The 20,299-nt window shown below is 52.4% G+C and overlaps 1 protein-coding gene across 3 annotated transcripts in view; it reads left to right on the top strand.

Moving 5' to 3' along the window:
* Positions 1 to 20,299, top strand: part of EPHB2 (EPH receptor B2) — a 204,861-nt gene that overhangs the window by 147,673 nt on the left and 36,889 nt on the right. For all 3 annotated transcript variants that reach the window (XM_034957849.4, XM_034957854.4, XM_034957860.3), the window contains exons 4-5: positions 4,473 to 4,628; positions 6,311 to 6,646. In XM_034957849.4, the coding sequence (XP_034813740.1) occupies positions 4,473 to 4,628; positions 6,311 to 6,646 (492 nt within the window). The remainder of the gene's footprint in view (positions 1 to 4,472; positions 4,629 to 6,310; positions 6,647 to 20,299) is intronic.

Here is a 20,299-nt window from a genome sequence, read left to right as displayed (position 1 = left end):
TCTTCCCACTTCTGCATGTGACATGCAGATGCCAGCAGGACAGGTTCCCTTCCCACCCAGAAGTTGGGAGTGGTGTGGCCCCCCGGGCACTGTGGGCAGTGGCCACCCAGACCTCTCAGAGGTAGCTGATGGGAGCTGAGGCCCCAATGCACCCCACAGTCACACAGTAGACTTGGGATCAGAATTGGCCTCTGCTACTGAAGAGCTATGTCTGTCTGTTCCTCTCTGGGCCTCAGTTTCCTCAAATGTCAACTAAGGGGGTGGGGCTCGATCCCCTTTCAGCCCCTCATTCATCCACCCATCACCCACTAGAAACCCAGCATTATACTGGGAGTTTACAGTCCAGCCAGGTAGACACATTCATAAGCAAGTAATTAAAATAGGCACCATATACAAAAAAATTAGCCCCGTGTGGTGGTGCACGCCTGTAATCCCAGCTACTTGGGAGGCTGAGGCAGGAGAATCACTTGAACCTGGGAGGCAGAGGTTGCAATGAGCCAAGATCATGCCACTGCACTCCAGCCTGGTCAACACAGCGAGACTCCGTCTCAATAAATAAATAAAATAGACCCCGCCAGGGGGCTCAGGGAAGACTTCCTAGAAGAGATGATGTCTTAAAGGGGTCTAGGAGTTTGCCTGATGGTGAAGGGAAGGCATTCTAAGCAACGAGGGCAGATGGACAAAAGCCAGGGGTGTGGGGTGGGCCTGGTGGGGGGTATTGTACCTAGGTGAGTGTGAGAGAGCACCAGACACTGAGGTAGGAGTGGTGGGCAAGTACCAGCCCCCTGGGGCCCAGGGGCCCTGCAGAGTTTGGGCTTCCCATGTCTGCTTGGGGAGCTGATGTGGACATTTTAAGATAGTGGCTTCATTGAGATAAAATTCACATACCAGCCTATTTAAATTGTACAAATAAGGCTGGGCTCAGTGGCTCATGTCTGTAATCCCAGCACTTTGGGAGCCGAGGCGGGTGGATCACTTGAGGTCAGGAGTTCGTGACCAGCCTGGCCAACATGGTGAAACCCCGTCTCTACTAAAAATACAAATTAGCCAGACATGGTGGCACGCGCCTGTAGTCCCAGCTACTCGGGAGGCTGAGGCAGGAGAATCGCTTGAACCCAGGAGGTGGAGGCTGCAGTGAGCTGAGATTGTGCCACTGCACTCCAGCCTGGGTGACAGAGCGAGACTCCATCTCAAAAAAAAAAAAACAAATTATACAAATCAGTGGTTTCTAGTGTATTCACAGAATTGTGCAACCATCACCACAATCAATTTTAGAACATACTCATCACCCCAAAAAGAAGCCCTGTTCCCCATTAGCAGCTCCTCCCCCTGCTCCCAATCCCCAGCCATTGGCAACCACGCATCGACTTTCTGTCTCTTTCGATGTGCCTGTGCTGGGCCTGTTTCATATAAATGGAATCCTGCTTTCATGGCTGGCTTCTTTCACTGAGCACGATGTGTCCAGGGGTCGCCTGTACCGTAGCATGTGTCAATGCTTCGTTCCTTTTTATGGCCAAATACTATTCCGATGTATGTGCCATTGTGGATTTTTAGGTGACTTGGAAAGGTCTGCACTCCAGAGAGCTAGTTTGGAGAGTGGGTGGGCGGGAGGAGGCCAGATGGCGTGAGAGGCTGAGGAGTGGGTGGAAAGAGCTTTCTAGATGCTGGCAGCGCGGGGAGCGGCCAAGACCAGACCAGAGACTGCTGAGGAGGGAAGACCTAGTAATTGATTGGCTGCAGGGGGACAGGGTGGAGAGTGATGCCACTTCCCAGGGCAGAGAAGAGTGAGTTTCATGAAGCAGTGCCATAGATACAGAAATGATACAGTGCCCGGTGGTGGGGGTCGAACCTGGCCAGGCAACAGAGCAAATGAAGGGCGGCTTAGGGCAGGGGCAGCCTGGGGAGTCTGAGAGGGAGCCAGGACACTGCCAGGGGGAGAGGGCAGCCAGAAAGGCAGTCCAGATGGAGGGGCTGGCCCCGCACAGAGGGGAGAGAGAGCAGCTACCCACTGGCGGCCCCCCCGGGAATGCCCCACAGATGGAGGAGGGATGCTGAGCTGGGCAGGCTGTCTCCAGAGAGGGAGCAGGAGGAGCCTGATCTTGGGGCCAAAACCCTTTGGCATCTCTAAGGATGGTTCTAGACCTTCCTGGAAGCCTTGTGCCCCCATTCTGCAGAGGAGGAAACCCGTTCAGAGAGGCCGACTGCTCGACCAGAGCTGGGGCTGCAGCCTGCATGTCCTGACTGCCCAGAAGCTCTGGGCAGTGCCAAGATGGTGAGGCTGCCCCTTCATCCAGCCATCAGGGAAAGGTCGGTGCCCAAGAGGAAGGCGAGAGGGAGGGCAGGAGGACTCAGGGGACCCAGACCCAGTGCAGTAATCCTCATGACTACTTATGTGGTAGATGCTCTTACCAATGAGAACAATGTAGCTCAGAGAGGTCAAATAACTTGTCTAAGGTCTCTCAGCAAATTGCTTTTGAACCAGATGGCTTAGTACTGCCAGGAACTGTTACAAGTGTTTTTACATAAGTTAAGCAATATAAACTGACAACAACTCTAGGAGGTAGATACTGTTGTCCCATTTTACAGATAAGGAAACAGTTTAAGTGACTTCCCCGAGGCCACACTGCTCACACAGGTGGGTCTAGGTTTGCCAGCAGCCTGCACACTAGCCACTATGTTCACTGCCCTCCTGCTTGCATGGCCTCCAAAGCCCATGCTCATTCCACTTAAGGAGGCAGCTCCAAGATGTATTTATGGGCCAGGTGTGGTGGCTTTTGCGTGTAATCCCAGCACTCTGGGAGGCCGAGGCAGGAGGACTGCTTGAGCCCAGGAGTTCAAGACCAGCCTGAGCAACATAGTGAGACCCCCCCCATCTCTACAAAAATAAAAATAAAATTAATAACAACAAAAGAAGTATTTACAGAGCACTTGCTGGGTGCAGACTCTAAGCTAGGCACAGGACAAGCAGCTGTGAGTCAGACGTGGCTCTGATCCTGGGGGAGTTGAGAGCATGGCCAGGAGACCCCCAGAAAAATAATTTTGGTGGGTAAGTAAAGCACTCTGAACCCAAGCAATGTTCTGGGCCCCAAGAAAGGCAGGGTCTCTGAGGCCAGAGCTGGTTGAGGGTTGAGGGAGGGTGGTTTGCTAAGACTTGGACTGGGAAGATAAGCCTTGAAGACTAGAGCTGGAAAAAATGAACTAGGGAAATTTATGTTAATTGTTTACATACACAGAAACTAATGTCCAGAGAAGCTGAGTCACTTGCTGAAGAACCCACAGCACCCAGGCATAAAATGTACTCCCAGTGAGGGCCTGGGGGCCTGTGGATGGTTTAGCTGCATTTCATCCCAAGGAGATGAAATGTTTGTTGCAAAGCTGTTTCCTGTCCACCCACTTACCCATTGCACAATCCCTTCCAGGTATCATAGCAGAGCTGGGTTCATGAACCCAGCAGGCTGAAGCTGGGAGAGGGGCAGGGCCTAGACCCTCAGCCTCCTGATTCTCAGCCCAGGGCCAGCAAGAAGAGGAAGGTGGATTTGAATATGTGTGCACACAAGGCAGTTGCCTCTTACAGGCCCTAACCTCATACTCAGAGCTACAGTGGGGGTGGACTCCATATCAGGGATGATGGCCACAGCCCATGGGAGAAGCCAAATGCGGGCCGAGTGCAAATGTGGGCCGAGTGCAAGCAGTGCCCTCCTTAGGCTGGCCCTGGTACTGCAGGCCCCCCTTTTATTAATATTTTAATAAACTGATCACATACCAATTATAACAGCTACTATTCATTGGGCACCTATACTGTGCAAGGCCTTGTGCCATGTGCCTTACGCTTAAGCAGAATACTCACAATGACCCTGCAGAGATGGGCCTTAGAATCCTAATTTTACAAATAAGAAAACTGAGTCTGAGTAGTTAAGCAGCTTGTCTGGGGCTGCACAGCTAGTAAAAGGCCTAGCCAGTACTCAAAGCCAGGTCGGTCTTATTCCAAAAGTAGTGTCCTCTTCTGTTCCACCACATCACCTCTCTACACTGCCCTAGGACTTTTCTTCTGCCGTATAATCATCTCAATTGTCTGTAACCCAAGGATCTAGTTCTAAGAATCAGGGCCCAGCCAGACATTATTAAGCAAGACCAGGACCCATGCACACTGCCCCAGACATCTTCAGATGTGCCTCCTAACTAGGTCAGGATTGATTCTAGAGACCACGACACAGCCAAGCTGGGATAGGTGAGGGAAGATTGCTGGGAGCCCTAGACAGCTCACGGACAAGAAACTAGGGAGCCCTGACAGAATTAGAACTCCCACGTTGGGGCCTGGAGACTTCAAACCCTTCAAGAGATGAGATTTTCCAGCAGTGGTGCTGCATGGCCCCTCTGCGAGGCTGTGTGGCCCCTCCGTGAGGCTGCGTGGCTCGTGACCTCTCTGAGTCTTCATCTGGTTTCCTGGTGACTCTCCTTGTCTTCTCTCTTAGGTTGTCCATCTGGGACTTTCAAGGCCAACCAAGGGGATGAGGCCTGTACCCACTGTCCCATCAACAGCCGGACCACTTCTGAAGGGGCCACCAACTGTGTCTGCCGCAATGGCTACTACAGAGCAGACCTGGACCCCCTGGACATGCCCTGCACAAGTAAGTCCTAGGGCCCCTCAATGGCGATGCCTGGCCGAGTCCCAGGTCTACCTGCAGAAAAGCTCAGAGTGAGGATTGGGTGCCGTCCGGTTACAGCCAGTCTTTCCCTGGTGGGAAGAGAAATGGAAAAGTGCTCAAGAAAGGGGCATCCTGGGGTGGCCATGCTCCCACCTTGCAGACACCACAGTGCTGGCATCTGGCTCCTTACCCCCTTCTGCTGAGTCACATGGAAGATAAAGTCAAGGTCTGGATTCACAAAGGGACAGGGGATGGGAGGCTTGGCAGGAGATGAAGCAACACAGGTAGTGTCTGTGGCAGAAAAGGCTGCCCAGTGTTCTAACCTGGCAGCGGCTGCCTGAATCACAGCCCAAGGTGCTCTAGGAAGGGACTGCCTGAGAACGCAGCGTCATAACCCCTGTATCTGTCAGGGATGGCATTCAGCTGTAAGTAACAGAGCTGAGCCCGATGGCTGAAACTGTACAGATTTATTCTCTCACTCAAAAGGAGCCCAAGGCAGACAGTCCTGGGACAGTATGGGCAATCCACGATGGCCTTTGGGACCTGGCTCTTTCTGCCATTCAGAATGGCATAATCCTAGCTCACTGCAGCCTCAACCTCCTGGGCTCAGGTGCCCTCAGCATTCTGCCCTCAGCCTCCTGAATACCTGGGATTCCAGGCGTGCACCACCACACCCAGCTAATTTTTCTAATTTTTTGTAGAGACAGGGTCTCACTATGTTGCCAAGGCTAGATTTGAACTCCCTGGCTCAAGGAGTCTTCCCGCATCCTCCCAAAGTGCTGGATTACAGGCATGAGCCACCACGCCCAACCTAGTTTCTGTTCTTTTTTTTTTTTTTTTTTGAGATGGAGTTTCACTCTGTCGCCCAGGCTCTGGAATGCAATGGCGTCATGATCTCAGCTCATGGCAACTTCCACCTCCCGGGTTCACGTGATTCTCCCACCTCAGCCTCCCGAGTAACTGGGATTACAGGCATCCACCATCATGCCCGGCTAATTTTTTGTATTTTTAGTAGAGACGGGGTTTCCTATGTTGGCCAGGCTGGTCTTGAACTCCTGACCTCAGGTGATCCGCCTGCCTCGGCCTCCCAAAGTGCTGGGATTACAGGGGTGAGCCACTGTTGTTTCTGTTCTCAAGGTCACTTCATAGTCCAGCATAGCTGCTGAAGTCCCAGCCATCACCCACATTTTAGGCAGCAGAAGGGGGGAAAGGACAAAGGGACACGCCATAGCTGTCTGTCTCTTTTTAAAGAAACAGCCCTAGTCAACAACTTCTGCTCTATATCAGTGGCAAGCACTTAAACACAGGAGGCTGGGAAATGCCATCTTTTAGCTGGACATATTGCCACCATGAATAAAGCTGGGCTGTTCTAAGGAAGAAGGAGAAAATAGATACTGGGCAGGTATAATTCCAAACGCAAAAATACTATCCTCAGTAACAAACACTGAGCAGTTTGTAAGCTGGGAGGAGAGAAAGGTTTGGGCAGATGTACAGCAGGCTAACTTGTATTCTAGAAACATTTCTCTGGTGGGGAGACAGGACAAAGAATTTAAGGAAGTCCTTTCAGAGGCCTGGGCTGAGCCAGAGCAGTGGGCACAGAGTGGTCACATGGGGAATAGTACCCCCTGAGCCCCCCACTGACCAACACCTCTCCCCTGCCCCAGCCATCCCCTCCGCGCCCCAGGCTGTGATTTCCAGTGTCAATGAGACCTCCCTCATGCTGGAGTGGACCCCTCCCCGCGACTCCGGAGGCCGAGAGGACCTCGTCTACAACATCATCTGCAAGAGCTGTGGCTCGGGCCGGGGCGCCTGCACCCGCTGCGGGGACAATGTACAGTACGCACCACGCCAGCTAGGCCTGACCGAGCCACGCATTTACATCAGTGACCTGCTGGCCCACACCCAGTACACCTTCGAGATCCAGGCTGTGAACGGCGTTACTGACCAGAGCCCCTTCTCGCCTCAGTTCGCCTCTGTGAACATCACCACCAACCAGGCAGGTAAGTGCTTCCGACGTGGGCCGGGGGAGTGCCCCATTGTGCTGTGCCAGGGAGGGTCCTGCAGTCCTCACAAAAGACTCCTTCACATCTGTGGAGTGATTTCTTCTTTTCAAAGGCTTTTCATGTGATCCGTCCACCTGGGAGAGTAAGTGCTACCTCTTCATTGTAGTGGTATTAATAACAATTGCTCCCATTTGTTGAGTGCATATTATTGAAGGTAAAAGTTAAGCTGCTGTAACAAAAAGATCCAACATTAGGTGACTTAAAGGAGTGGAATGTATTTCTCTCTCATGGGAGAATCCAGAGGTGAGCAGTCCACGTCAGCGGGGTGACTCTGATCCACTCAGAGACTCAGGGACCCAGGTTATTTCCGTGTCGTTTCCCCACGTCCCCTGCTCCTTGTCTGTATGACCCAAGCTGAGTCTCAGGCATGTCTGTGCGAAGAGAGGGAAGACAGGGCAGCAATGATGTTTGAAGCAAGGTAGGTAGAGGCAGCATCTTTCTCTTCTGCATGCATTCCACGGGCAGGGCCTCAGTCACGTGGCCTCACTGAGACCCAGGAGAGCCCAGAGATGTCATCTCTTGCAGCCTAACTTGTACCTCCATCACAAGTGCTTTCTGTGAAGTTCAGCCCACTCCAGTCTTAACTCCAGCAAAACTCTCCTCAAGCTCACCTTTAGTAACCTTTTCTGTGGCCTCACGTCATCCTCCACCCCCCACCCTTCTTTCCTTCATGGCAAAAAAGGAAGTTGCCGGCCACCAGTCTCCCCTCCACCCTGTTCTCTCTCTAGTCCCCATTCCACTTGGGCTCCTAGCCTCCCCTCTCTACCAGGACCACTGTCCTCAGTGTCATAGGAGGCTAAGTCCTAGAGATGCTTCCCAGCCTCATCCCCCACCTGAGGGCCACATGAGATTATCGAGGACATCATGCTACCTGTGGGTAGATCTCAAGGTTGGCACTGTGAGTGTGCCCCTCAGTTATTCACTCAGCAGCCTTTGCCAAACCCCTACAGTGAGCATGGTCAGGGCCATGTCCATGGAAGAGCTAAGGGAGGCCAGGCTGCAGGAGGGAAAGTGACTGGGCCCCCGAGCTGATCTTTCTGATGTAGGGTGGGGCCCACATGGTAAGCATGCGGGGATCCAGTTGTGGAAGTCCAGGCCCAGGAAGTCTTCCTGGAGGAGGTGGAATTTGACTTGCAGTTTGAAGGACCAGTCGAAATTTTTTCTTTAGAGATGGAGCCTTGTATGTTGCCCAAGCTCATCTTGAACTCCTGGCCTCAAGTGATCCTCCTGCCTCAGCCTCCCAAAGTGCTGGGATTACAAACAAGAGCTGCTTCACCCAGCCAGTAGAATGTTGAAGGGAACAATAGAAAAAAATGGAATTCAGAAGGGAGGAAGGGCATGCCAAGGACATTGAAAGAGAGAGGGCAACTGGCTGGGCACAGTGGCTCACATCTGTAATCCCAGTACTTTGGGAGGCCAAGGCAGGAGGATCACCTGAGGTCAGGAGTTCAAGACCAGCCTGGCCAACATGGTGAAGCCCCATCTCTATTAAAAATACAAAAATTAGCCAGGCGTGGTCGCGGGCACCTGTAATCCCAGCTACTCAGGAGGCTGAGGCAGAAGAATCGCTTGAACCCAGGAGGCGAAGGTTGCAGTGAGCCGAGATCATGCCATTGCACTCCAGCCTGGGTGACAAGAGCAAAATTCTGTCTAAGAAAAAACAAGAGAGAGGAGAGGGCAACTGACTCCACCTGGTTGAGGGGTGCTTCCATGCATGACCTCACTGCATCCTTGTGGCCTCTCTGAGAAGGAGGCATCCATGTACCCATTTCACAGATGATGCTCAGACAAGTTGAGTCACAAAACCAGGAAGAGTGAGAGGCAAGAATTGACTAGGTCTGACAGACTCCAGTTCTTGGGCGAAGTCCTTGATGTGTCCACGGCACCTTGAGCTTGACTATGCGTCTGATTGCGCATGTGAGTCTGTGTATTTGTGAGTGTGCTGTCATATGTGTTTGGTGAACATGTGTTTACAGCGCATATGACTGTGGCCATGTGGGTTCTGTATACATGCATTTGTGAGCATGGATGTATCAACCTGCAGGGCCTTGGGGACAGGGGTAGGGGATATTGTGTATTTGAGCATGAGTTTGTACATCCAAATGTGGCTCTGCCTGTCTGTGTGTTTGTGTCTTAGGAGTGTGGTTTTGTTTGGGAATGTTGGTGGTGTTGCTGTGGCTGAGAGGGTATGTTTGTGACTGACTGCCTATAGTTCTTTTGGGGCCTTGGGTGGATTTAAGCCCTGCTCAGATTGGGGTCCAGAGGGAGCTGACTCAAAGGAGGCAATCTGAGAAAACCCTCAAAAACCAGCCAGTCACAGTGGCTCATGCCTGTAATCCCAGCACTTTGGGAGGCCAAGGTGGGTGGATCACATGAGGTTAGGAGTTCAAGACCAGCCTGGAAAACATGATGAAACCCCATCTCTACTAAAAATACAAAAATTAGCCAGGTGTGGTGGTGAGCACCTGCAATCCCAGCTACTCGAGAGGCTGTGGCAGGAGAATCACTTGAACCCGGGAGGCAGAGCTTGCAATGAGCTGAGATTGTGCCACTGCACTCCAGCCTGAACGACAAAGCGAGATTCCATCTCAAAGAAGAAAAAAAAAAAAGTCAACAAGTGATAGAAAAGACCCCTAACAGATTAGAAAACCTCAGCTGTGCGTCTCTCTGGCTTGACAAAGCTCTGAGCTGAAGAAACCCAGGCCCCCAAAGCGGGTGGTGGAGAGGGAACTCTTTCTAACTGGTAGAAGCCAGAAGGAAGCTCCTGGAGCCCTTTCCCTGGTTGCGGGGAACTCTCCTACATCCATCTGGGAGCTCTGCAGGTGGAACTGCCTACTCAAGACGCCTCAGCTTATTTGTAGCTAGGAGTGGTTCTGGGCTGCTGGGATGGACCCTGCTGTCAGGAGCTGGATGTACCCAGGAGTAGAGATGGGGCGAAGTATGGACGTGAGGGGTTTCCGGGGAATAGGCACACAGGGAGAGCCCTCAGGATCGAAAGACAGAGAAGCAATGAGAAACAAGCACTGGATTAGGAGCAGAGACCTAGGCTTGGCTTTGCCATTCATTTGCTGCATGACATTAGCAAATGAACGGCATTCATTTAGTCAGTGTATGAGTCAGCTACTCCTGCAATAATGCTGCATAACAAAATCACCCCACAACTCAGTAGTTTAAACAATAAATATTTATTTTCTCACTCACTAGTGTGTGGGTCAGCTAGGGTTTGACTAATCTTGGCCATGCTCTCTGTGCTGGGCAGGTCTCCAGAATGTGATTTGGGTTTAGCCTATTTCATGTGTCTCCTCATTCTCCTTGGACTGGCAGCCACCCCAGGCTTGTTTCTCTCAAGGTGAAGTGTAGGAGAATGGAGGGAGCCAACCATATCTCATTGGCCAAAACAAGTCCCACGGCCAAGCCCAGCATCAGTGGGATGGAGAAGTATACTCTGCCCACAGTGAGTGGGCCCTGCAGATTTACTTGGTAAAGGATGTGGGTACCTAATCCTATCACAGAAAAGGAAGAACTGGGGTGATTGATCTAATCTACCATGCACGTGAAAATCACTTCCTCTGAGGCCTCAGTTTCCCCACCCAATTGTACGTAAGAACTATATGTAAGCACAACTTCCAGAACACAGATTTCTCTCTACCCCAGTCCTGCTGAATCAGAACCCCAGCCGCAGACCCTGGGAATATGCGTTGTTAACAAGTGACTCAGGTGTTTCTTACCATTGGACAAATTTGGGAAACTCAGGTCTGAGTAAGTCTAAACCCCTTGAAGCCCTCAAAGCCCTGAGGCTTTTGAAATTATAACAAGTCTTTCCTCCTCCTCTTTATTCCAAGCCCCTTGGCAAGCCCCTTGTCTTACAGCTGCTCAGAGCCCAGCTGGGGGCTGTGCAACCACACCAGACCCCCACCCCATTATCCCCCTTTGCCAGGTGAGGAAACTGAAGCCCAGAGAGGTAGAGTCATTTATGCTAGGTCCTACTACTTAAGTGACTTCTACTAATATTTAAACCCAGGACCATGTGACTCCAAGTCTACACTGTTCTCCAGTGTAGTGTAGACACAGTATCTGCCCTTGAGGATGTATGTCCTAGTTGGAAAAATAAGACACAGACACAGAGCCTACATACAAGATGGCGTGGATGAGGGCCCAAGAGGTGCTGGGGGAGATGAGGGAGATCACAGGCAGGAGAAATCATCCTCCTAGGGAATGAGCAAAGGGTATGTCCTGGAAGGCTTCCTGGAAGAGGAGGCATTTGAGCTTGACTTTGAAGAATGGAGAGGCTTCTAGCAAACAGAGATGGAACCATACAGGAAGGAAGATGGCCTGGGGGAGGGAAGTACAGCAGGCAACTGGAGGGAGGATTCTTCTTTCTGTTCCTCCTAAGTATCAGGTTCCCCTGACACCGAGTCTTGGCACATGCTGTTCCCTCTGCCTGGAAAGACTTTCTTATCCCATTCTTCCTTCAGGCCTCAGCTCATTTCACTGACCTCCCTGACGGTGGGACACCTCCTTCCCCAGCCCCAGCACCATGGCCTTCTAGTTCCCGTGGTTGAAATTTTACCTTGTGTCATTGATCATTTAGTTCTTGTTCGTCTCCCCCATCATCAGCACTCACGGCACACAATGGGTCTGCTTTTCCTCACCATGGTTTTCCCGGCACCTAGAGGCGGCTGCACCACAGTGAACATTCAGCGAACATTTGCAGAAGGATTCGGAGAAGCGTGGGGTGAGGTGGGGTGTGGAGAAGTGCAATCGGGCTGGGAAACAAGACTGGGGACTCGATTTCCAGACAAATGCATTCAGTGGTCGGTTTTAAACAGACCCTAAAATTCAATATATAAATATCTAGCTCATTGTCTTAAAAGAAAAAAGTGTTTCTTCTGGGCGAGTGACTGGGCCTTGCTCGCAATCCCTTGGCATTCACCGGGGCCAGAACTGTCTTCTGACTTCATCCAGCCATCATGCCGCCTTTGAACCACGCTCCGCCTTTCCAGAGCACCTTTCTGCCTCATATTCATGAGTCGTGCTCATGGCCCCCGAGGAAGGAGGCTGGGCTGGGCTTGAGGGATAAGGAAACGGGTTGGGAGAGGTCATGCCACATACTCAGGTGTACTCTGCTGGACAGTGGCAGACCCAGGAGTCAGTCTGGCTGTTCAGAGTGAGCCACGCTACCCTCCTGCCTCTCCACACCCACAAACAAGACCATAGCAGAGAGGGGCGGGAGGGAGGGACAGAGGCTGAGCCTTAGGGTGGGCAGTCAGAGGAGAGCTTCTCTGAGGAGGTGGCATTTAAGCTGAGGTCCGAATGACAAGCAGACAGCCCTGCAGACCTGGGGGCTGGGAGGTGTAGCATTTCACTGATCCCGGGCTTCTATCCAGTGCCCTTGGCCATTCTCCAGGGCTGCCCTGGACACCGCCTAAGCCCTTTAAGGATCTCACCCTGAGCAAGCCCAGAACACCCCCACCTCTGCCAGCTTCCGGAGGTAGTGGGAAGGGTCTGTGCTTTGGAATCAGGCAGCCGAACCTGGCTTTGAGTCAAGCCTGGCCGCTCACCAGCATGCAACCTTGGACAAGTCACTCAGCTTATGTCTGATTGCATCTTCCTCATGGACAGCTTCGCCCTCTCCTTACAGGAGGATTTAGCTGTGAGGATTTCAGCTAAGCTATGCAAGGTGCCTCCCAGGTTGCTGGCACAGGTAGGCGCCTAAAACACAGAGATCATTCTCTATTCACTCTAATCCCCAAAACGGCTCACATTTGTCAAGTGCTAACTGTGTGCCAGGCACAGTGCTAAGCCCTTAACACTGAATCCTCACAACGATACAAGGTAGGTCCTGTTGTCATCCTGTTTTATAGATGAAAGGAAAGCGAGGCATTGAGACGTAAGTGACTTACTCTGCTCTATCCCAGGCCAGGAAGTAACAGAACCTGAATAATTGTATCTCTGCAACCTCAGGGCCCAATGTTGACCAGACCCATGCCTTCTACAGAGATGGGGCAGGCAGTCCATATGCTCCATCCATACCACAGCCTGGCTGGGTATCCCCAGCCTTTGAGGCCCCCTGTAATGAACAGGGTCAGCCACTTAGGAAGCTCTACCATCGGCATATCCTAGGAGCTCCTGTTGCAGAGAGGGCATCGGAGCGGGGCCTGACAAACTCAGCCCCCATCCCACATGGCCCATTCCAAGCTGTGTAGCCAGGATGTGAGAAGACCTCATTTCTCTGAGCCTCAGTTCCATCACCTACAAAATGGGCATTTATCTATCATTACAGCTTTGCTAGATGGTTGTGGACATTAACAAGAATGTGAACAGCACCTGGCACATAGATGGACAGTACATGGCAGCTTGGCTTAGTTCCCTATTGCTGCCAGAACAAAATACCTCAAACCTAGCAACTTAACACAATACACATTTATTATCTTATTGTTCTGCAGGTTCAGAAGCCTAGTGTGGGCCGGGTGCAGTGGCTCATGCCTGTAATCCCAGCACTTTAGGAGGCTGAGGCGGGTGGATCACAAGGTCAGGAATTCGAGACCAGCCTGACCAACATGGTGATACCCCATCTCTACTAAAATTACAAAAATTAGCTGGGCATGGTGGCACACGCCTGTCATCCCAGCTACTCAGAAGGCTGAGGCAGGAGAATTGCTTGAACCCAGGAGGCGGAGGTTGCAGTGAGCAGAGATCGTGCCATTGCACTCCAGCCTGGGTGACAGAGCGAGACTCCATCTCAAAAAAAAAAAAAAAAATCTAGCATGGATCTCATCAAGCTAAAAGCAGTGTTGGCAGGGATGTGTCCTTTCTGATGGTACTAAGGGACAATCCGTTTTCTTGCTTAGAGGGGTTGTTAGCAGAATTCAATTCCACGTGGCTGTAGGAGTGAGGCCTCTCTCCCCTTGCTGACCATCAGCTGGGGGCTGCCTGAGCTCCTCAAGGCCTCTCTTGGGTCCTTCCACAGAACCCTGACATCTCAGAAGCAGCAGCAGGGCATTGAGTCTTCCCACTCTCCAACTCATTGGTTCTTTGACTCTCCGCTGGGAAAGGTTCTCTTCATGTAAGCACTCAAGAGATGAAGTTCAAGCTGCCTGGATAATCTAGGAAAATCTCTCCATCTCAAGGGTCATAACCTTCATCACACCTGCAAAGTCCCTTTTGTCATGTAAGGTAACATATTCACAGATCCCGGGAATTAAGACGTGAACATCTTTGGGGGGTCATTATTCTGCCTATCACAGAAGTTAAACCTACATCAAATTAAAACTCAGCAGCGTTGGTAGAGGCCTTGGAGTTCACCTAGGGCAAACACCTCCTTTTAGAAGAAAACTGAGGTCCACAGAGGTTCCTTAGTGGCTACCCAAGATCCCACAGCAGGTCCCCAGCACCCTGACCGGGTGTCTGTGACACCACTCCACGTGGCTTTCTCGTGGAAAGACTTTCAACTCTCCAAAGCCTTTTCTGCCACTTGTGTTCTCTGATCCTCCTGCCCTGCTGTGGGGCGGGCACACAATGGCTCAGCCTCTGGAACTGGCATGAACGTGTACTCACCTACTTCTCTCCCTGGGGGACCAAGAGGATCAGAGAGAAATGGGCCAAGAGAGCCCCCTGTGTGCTTATGCCTGAGACCACGAGGTTCGAGAGGGAGATAGAGGGAGAGGGCACTTCCCTCCCTGGGCCGAGCCCTCTGTGCGCATCTTCCTCTTTGATCCTCCCAAGCATTCTGCGGGGAAGGCATTGCTGACCTAGAGTAGCATTTAAGATTGGTTTTGGCTGCATATTCTAGGAAGAAAAATAACAGATAGCCACTGCCACGGTAGTGCTGGTTAACAATCAACCATTAACCACAAAGTGACGGCATGGAACAAGAAGCACTTAGCTAGCTGGGGAGTCTCGGGGTTGACTGGACAGCAATGCTGGTCTTGGCGAGGTGCATTCTTAGGTTTGTAGTTCATCTGCTCTGGGTCATTCGGCAGCTCTTTGGGTTTTGTCACGTTTGGGGGTTGACTGCTGTCCACTGGTCTGGAATGGCCCTGGAGGGGACAACTGGAGCAACAACTCTGCCCCAACATGTCTCAGCCTCCAGCAAGTCCGCCTGTGCATGTTTTCTCATGGCAATCACAGGGAACCAAGGCAGCAGGCAGACACTCGCAAGGGCTTTTGCAAGCCTCTGCTTATATCATGTTGGCTTATATCCTATTGGCCACCACAAGACACGTAGCCAAGCAAGAGTCAGAGAGAGAGAGAACTACATAAGTTACAGGGCAAAGGGTGTAGATACAGGGGGGTGATTAATACAACTGGTCTAACAGCGTGGCTTAGACTAAAGGGAGGTTTCTTTTTCTCATGTGTGAAGCATGTCAGAAGATAGGAGTACAGCAACTCCATGGAGCCATCAGAGATCCACACTCCTCAGCACACAGCTTCATGTCCTCATGGACCAAAATGGCTGCAAGCTCTCTGGCTATCACATCCATGTCTCAGGTTGCAGTGGAAGGAGGGTGAGAAGGGTAGGGCCCTCCCTTTTAAGGAAACTTCCTAGAAGTCCCACACATGCTTCAGTTTATATTTCACGGCCACTTCTAGCTGCCAGAGAGGTTCAGAAAATGTTGTCTTCTATTTGGGCACAATGTACCTAGCTAAGAACCAGGATTTTGTTAAGTTGAGAAAAAGAGAGAATGGATAGTTGTACCGTCTGCCACATCCCATTTTACAGGTAAGGAACCCAGGCTCAGAGAGAGGTAACTTGCCTGCAGTCACACATTGGCCTAGGAGTAGAACAGCTGGCATCTGAACCCTGAACACCACCTTTTCTCACCTTCACCGCCACCACTATTCCAGAGCACTCAGCTACTCATGGTGCTGTTTGAGAATCTGAGCAGCCCAGACAGCTGCATTTGGCTCACATCATCCTCTGACCCCTTAATCTGGGCCAAGTCCTGTGCTAATCACTTTACAAACAGGTCTTCATTTAACCTTCCTTGCCCATTCACAGAGGAGAAACTGAGGCACAGGAGGTGGAGGTAGGCTGCCCAGACCACCTGCTTTGAGACCCAGGCTTTTAGCATCTTGCTAGTCCAGGTGCTGGGGTAGGACTGTCCCACCAGGAGGCCAAAGGTGAGGTCAAGACGATTCCGCAACCCACTAGGAGGTGGGTGATTGGATGTTTCCCCAGCACAAAGTCCAGGGCCTCGCCTCAGCCCACTCATAGGCTACTTATGGGTAGGGCCAGGTAACCAGGGATAGAAGAAACCAACCTGGGCCTTACAGTCAGACAGACCTGGGTCCCCATCTCAGCCCTGCTGCCTGGGGTGTGGGGGCATCCTGTCGGTCTCTTCCTTTCCTCATTGGTAAAAAGGGAGGGATTAACCCCTACTCCATCTGATTGTGACGAAGGGGCCTGGCACTGGGCAGGCTCTGCTAAACATATGCTGGATCAAGGGGAGAGCAAATGAGCACATGAACAGCCAATTGCCACCCTAGAGAGGGGCTCTTCTCAAGTTCAAGGAAAAAATAATAATAATGTCTCCTGGACTCAGTTCTTTGTTTTATTTTTTTCATATGTTCCACAGATTGGTAGTTCCCAAAAACGTTAAGAACTATTATGTGAGAAAAGGTTTCTGAGGCCAAATGAGCCTGGGACCACTGGGTTAAACCAAGTTAACTGGATGTCTCCCCTGCGGGACTTCTCAGAGCCTTGAATTAAACACATGTGCATTGTGAGTCTCCACAAGCAGATGGGCTACCACTCTGTGTTCCTCAAACTTTCTTAGCCACAGAATACGCAGTGCCACCCTAGCACCAGTTGTCAGCTTTTCCTTTTTTCTGTCCCATACCACTCTCTAAGAGGCCCATCAGAAAGAATCAAAGGCCCACTTTCTGGAAGTTTTATTTGCAGAAATTCGGTTGTGAGAATTATCGTCAGGTCATCCAGAATTGCAGCCAGATCATCGGGGGTTAACTGCGTTGCTACGGGTTTAAGGGACAAACACTCAAAAAGCAGCTGTCCCATGAGTAGCTGGGAATTCTAAGAGTCCCGTCCCAAGTAAACTGTCCCTGCTACAGACCCTGGAGAGGACTAGCGCAGTGACAAGCAATTGTCGTGGAACTGTTGGCTAGCTGGTGGCAAGAGGCCCCACGTCACTGCAGCAGTTCCCAACTGTGGGTGGGCACAGGGCCTGGGGGAGAGGGAACCTGCCTTCCGCTGGCTGCTTGGGAAGTACTGCCTGGGGCCTTTGTTTTAGTGGCCAGCCCACAAGGTCGGTAGACTCGGGTTCCTGAGGGGGCCAGAAAAGGGGAGAATCTGTCTGGTCCCCGCTTTTCCCTTTCTCCCTCCCTTCCTTCCTCCTTCCTTCCTCACTTTCTCCCTTCCTTCCTCCTTCCTGTCTTCATTTCTTCCTCCAGTAAATATTGGTCATGCACCTACTCCAAGCCACACACTGTTTCAGGCTCTGGGGATAAAGGATTGAATGAGAGACAAGGTCCCTGACCTCAGATAGTGTTGGTGCTGTGACAAAAATAAAATGGGTATGAGAAGGGGCTACTGGAGGGGAGAGGTAGTTCAGGAGGGCATCTCGGAGGAGGTGACATTTGAGCTGAGACTTCAATGAAGAGGAGGATTTGGCCATGGAAGATGTGGGGGAAGAGGTTTCCAAGCAGAAACACCATGGGGCCAAGGCCCTGAGGCAGAACAGAAAGGCTGCCAGTGTGGACAGCTTGGGAGAGAGGGGGCAGGCAGAGGGAGGTGGCAGACGCCAGGCAGCTGGGCCTTGTGGGCCACAGTAGTGTGTCTGTGTCTTATTCTGGGTGCAGTGGGAAGCCGCTGAGGGTCATCAACAGGGAGTGAAGACATCAGGGAGACATTGGGATCTGCAAGTCTGGGGCTTGGGATGGGGTCTCCAGCTGTCCTGTGCCCAGCGACCTCTCCCCCACTCCCTTGGAGCTCAGGGATCTTCGGACCAGTGAAAGGGTCGTAGCTCCGGGTTGTGAGGGGAAGCTGAGCCAATCCCCAAGCCCACCCACCTCTTGCAGCAACCAGGGGCACAGGCTGCTGGCTTCCTGTCCTGTCCTGGGATCCTAGTCCCAGAAGATCCTGAGAGACCACCCCGTACAACCCCTTCATGCCCTGAGAAGGAAACGGAGGCACACAGAGGGAAGGCTCCTTCCCCAAGTCTCAGCCAAGGAAGGGGCTGAACTCCCCCCTGGGGTTCACTGAGGGCAGCAGGGCCCCTGACCACCTGCTCCAGACAAGCAGGCCCCGCCTGGCCGGCCTCCCCCTGCCCCTCTCGGCCACAAGCCTCTTTTGTGCTTACTCCCTGGGGCTCCATCTCCTTGCAGGGGTCACAGGGCACCACTGACCCCATCCCCCTGTCGGCGTGCCCGGCTAGTAATTGAAAATACCAGAATTCCCTGATGACCAACTTACAGGGAAACCTGACACCCCAGGGTGGGCGGTGGGCAGCAGGAGGGGTGGGAGAGCATCCAGCTGTTCCCTTTTCTCCGCCGTTAATCCCCCTGGATTCCAGGAGAAAGGCTAGCCCTGCTGGCCCCCACTGGCCCGCCTTGATCATCTTCCTGGCAAATGCCGCCTCCTTGCCACGCCTGGGGTTACAGGGCTTATGGGATCAGAGCCCGGGTTAGCTGCCTGTAACCCAAGCCTGCCAGCTACGCCTGCCAGGCCCAGACCCCCAAGGCCGCATGGGACCTGCCTCCACCAGCAGCTGAGCTCCCAGAGCTGGGGCGGGCCGGGTGGGTGGTAGGTGAGTCAGCGGGAACCAGGCGGGGTTAGCTCTGCAGCAGCAGGAAGGGAGCTGGACCAGGATGTCCTCAGGGGCCCTCGGAGGTCCGCTGCTTTCCAGAACTCCCTGGTCAGCCAGCATCAGCCACAGCCAGTGGAGGGGAAAGGATGTGTTGGACCTGGGTGAGCCTGGTTTGAATCCCAGCTCCACTGCTTGCTGTGTGGCCTTGGGCAAGTTACTTCACACTTCCGTGCATCCATGTCCTCATCTGTAAAATGGGTATAACAGTAATACCAGCCTTGTAGGGTTGATAGGAGCATGAAGTGAGTTAACGGATGTGAAGCATGTGGTTTGCTGTTAGCTGCACGGCCTTTCCCTTTTTCTGGGCACCATGGGGCATACGGGGGCTATCAGAATGGCAAGATGAATGACAAGCTTGTTTTAGTTGAGGAGCAGGTTGCCACCCCTACTAGTCCTTCTGTGGCTCCCCAGTGCCTCAGGACTGGAAGTTTGGCCCCCACCTTCCTCGGCAGCCTCGTCTCTTCACCTCTCATGGAACTCTTTGTATGGCTGCTCCAAGACCCTCTGAGCTCCAGGGCCGTATATAAAGAGTGTAGCCCAGGCAGGTGAGGGGGGCAGGCTCAGCAGAAGCCAGGCTGCAAGCAGCCGCGTGGCAGGTGGATCATATACTAGACCAGGACTCAGCTGCTCCTGGCTCTAGTCCAGCTCTACCACTACCAGCTGTGTAGCCTTGGACAAGTCACTTTCTTTCTCTGGCCCTGAATCCACTAGTCCTCAAAGTGTGGTCCACAGACCAGCAGTATCAACATCACCTGGGAGTTTGCTAGAAATGCACATTCTCAGGCCCCACCCCAGACCTGCTGAAGTAGAATCTCAGTGGGGGGTGTTGTGGGGAGGCCAGCAATGTGAATTTTAATAAACTCTCCTGGTTATCCTTATGCCCATTCAAGTTTTAAAAGTGCTACAATCTAGAGAGATACATTCTACAATTGTCCTTTGTTGGGAGGTGAAACTCCAGAGAGAGGTGTGAACAGAACAGCCTCTGCTGAAATCCCAGAGGGTGATGTGAACAGAGCAGCTCTGCTGAACTCCCTGAAGGTGGTGTGAATGGAGCAGATCCTGATGAATTCCCAGGGAGAGGTGTGAACAGAGCAGCCCCTGCTGAAATCCCAGATGGTGGTGTGAACAGAGCAGCCCCTGCTGAAATCCCTGAAGGTGGTGTGAATGGAGCAGCCTCTGCTGAACTCCCTGAAGGTGGTGTTAATGGAGCAGATCCTGCTGAATTCCCAGGGAGAGGTGTGAACAGAGCAGCTCCTGCTGAAATCCCAGATGGTGGTGTGAACAGAGCAGCCCCTGCTGAACTCCCTGAAGATGGTGTGAATGGAGCAGATCCTGATGAATTCCCAGGGAGAGGTGTGAACAGAGCAACCCCTGCTGAAATCCCAGGGAGAGGTGTGAACAGAGCAACCCCTGCTGAAATCCCAGACAGTGGTGTGAACAGAGCAGCCCCTGCTGAAATCCCAGATGGTGGTGTGAACAGAGCAGCCCCTGCTGAACTCCCTGCCGGTGGTGTGAATGGAGCAGCCCCTGCTGAATTCCCAGGGAGAGGTGTGAACAGAACCGCTCCTGCTGAAATCCCAGGGAGAGGTGTGAATGGAGCAGCCCCTGCTGAAATCCCAGGGAGAGGTGTGAACGGAGCAGCCCCTGCTAAATTCCCAGGGAGAGGTGTGAACAGAGCAGCCCCTGCTGAAATCCCTGAAGGTGGTGTGAACGGAGCAGCCCCTGCTGAAATCCCTGAAGGTGGTGTGAACGGAGCAGCCTCTGC

The sequence above is a fragment of the Pan paniscus genome, chromosome 1 (assembly GCF_029289425.2).
Source record: "Pan paniscus chromosome 1, NHGRI_mPanPan1-v2.0_pri, whole genome shotgun sequence".
NCBI classification, from domain to species: domain Eukaryota; kingdom Metazoa; phylum Chordata; class Mammalia; order Primates; family Hominidae; genus Pan; species Pan paniscus.
This window is presented reverse-complemented; position numbering and strand designations above follow the sequence as displayed.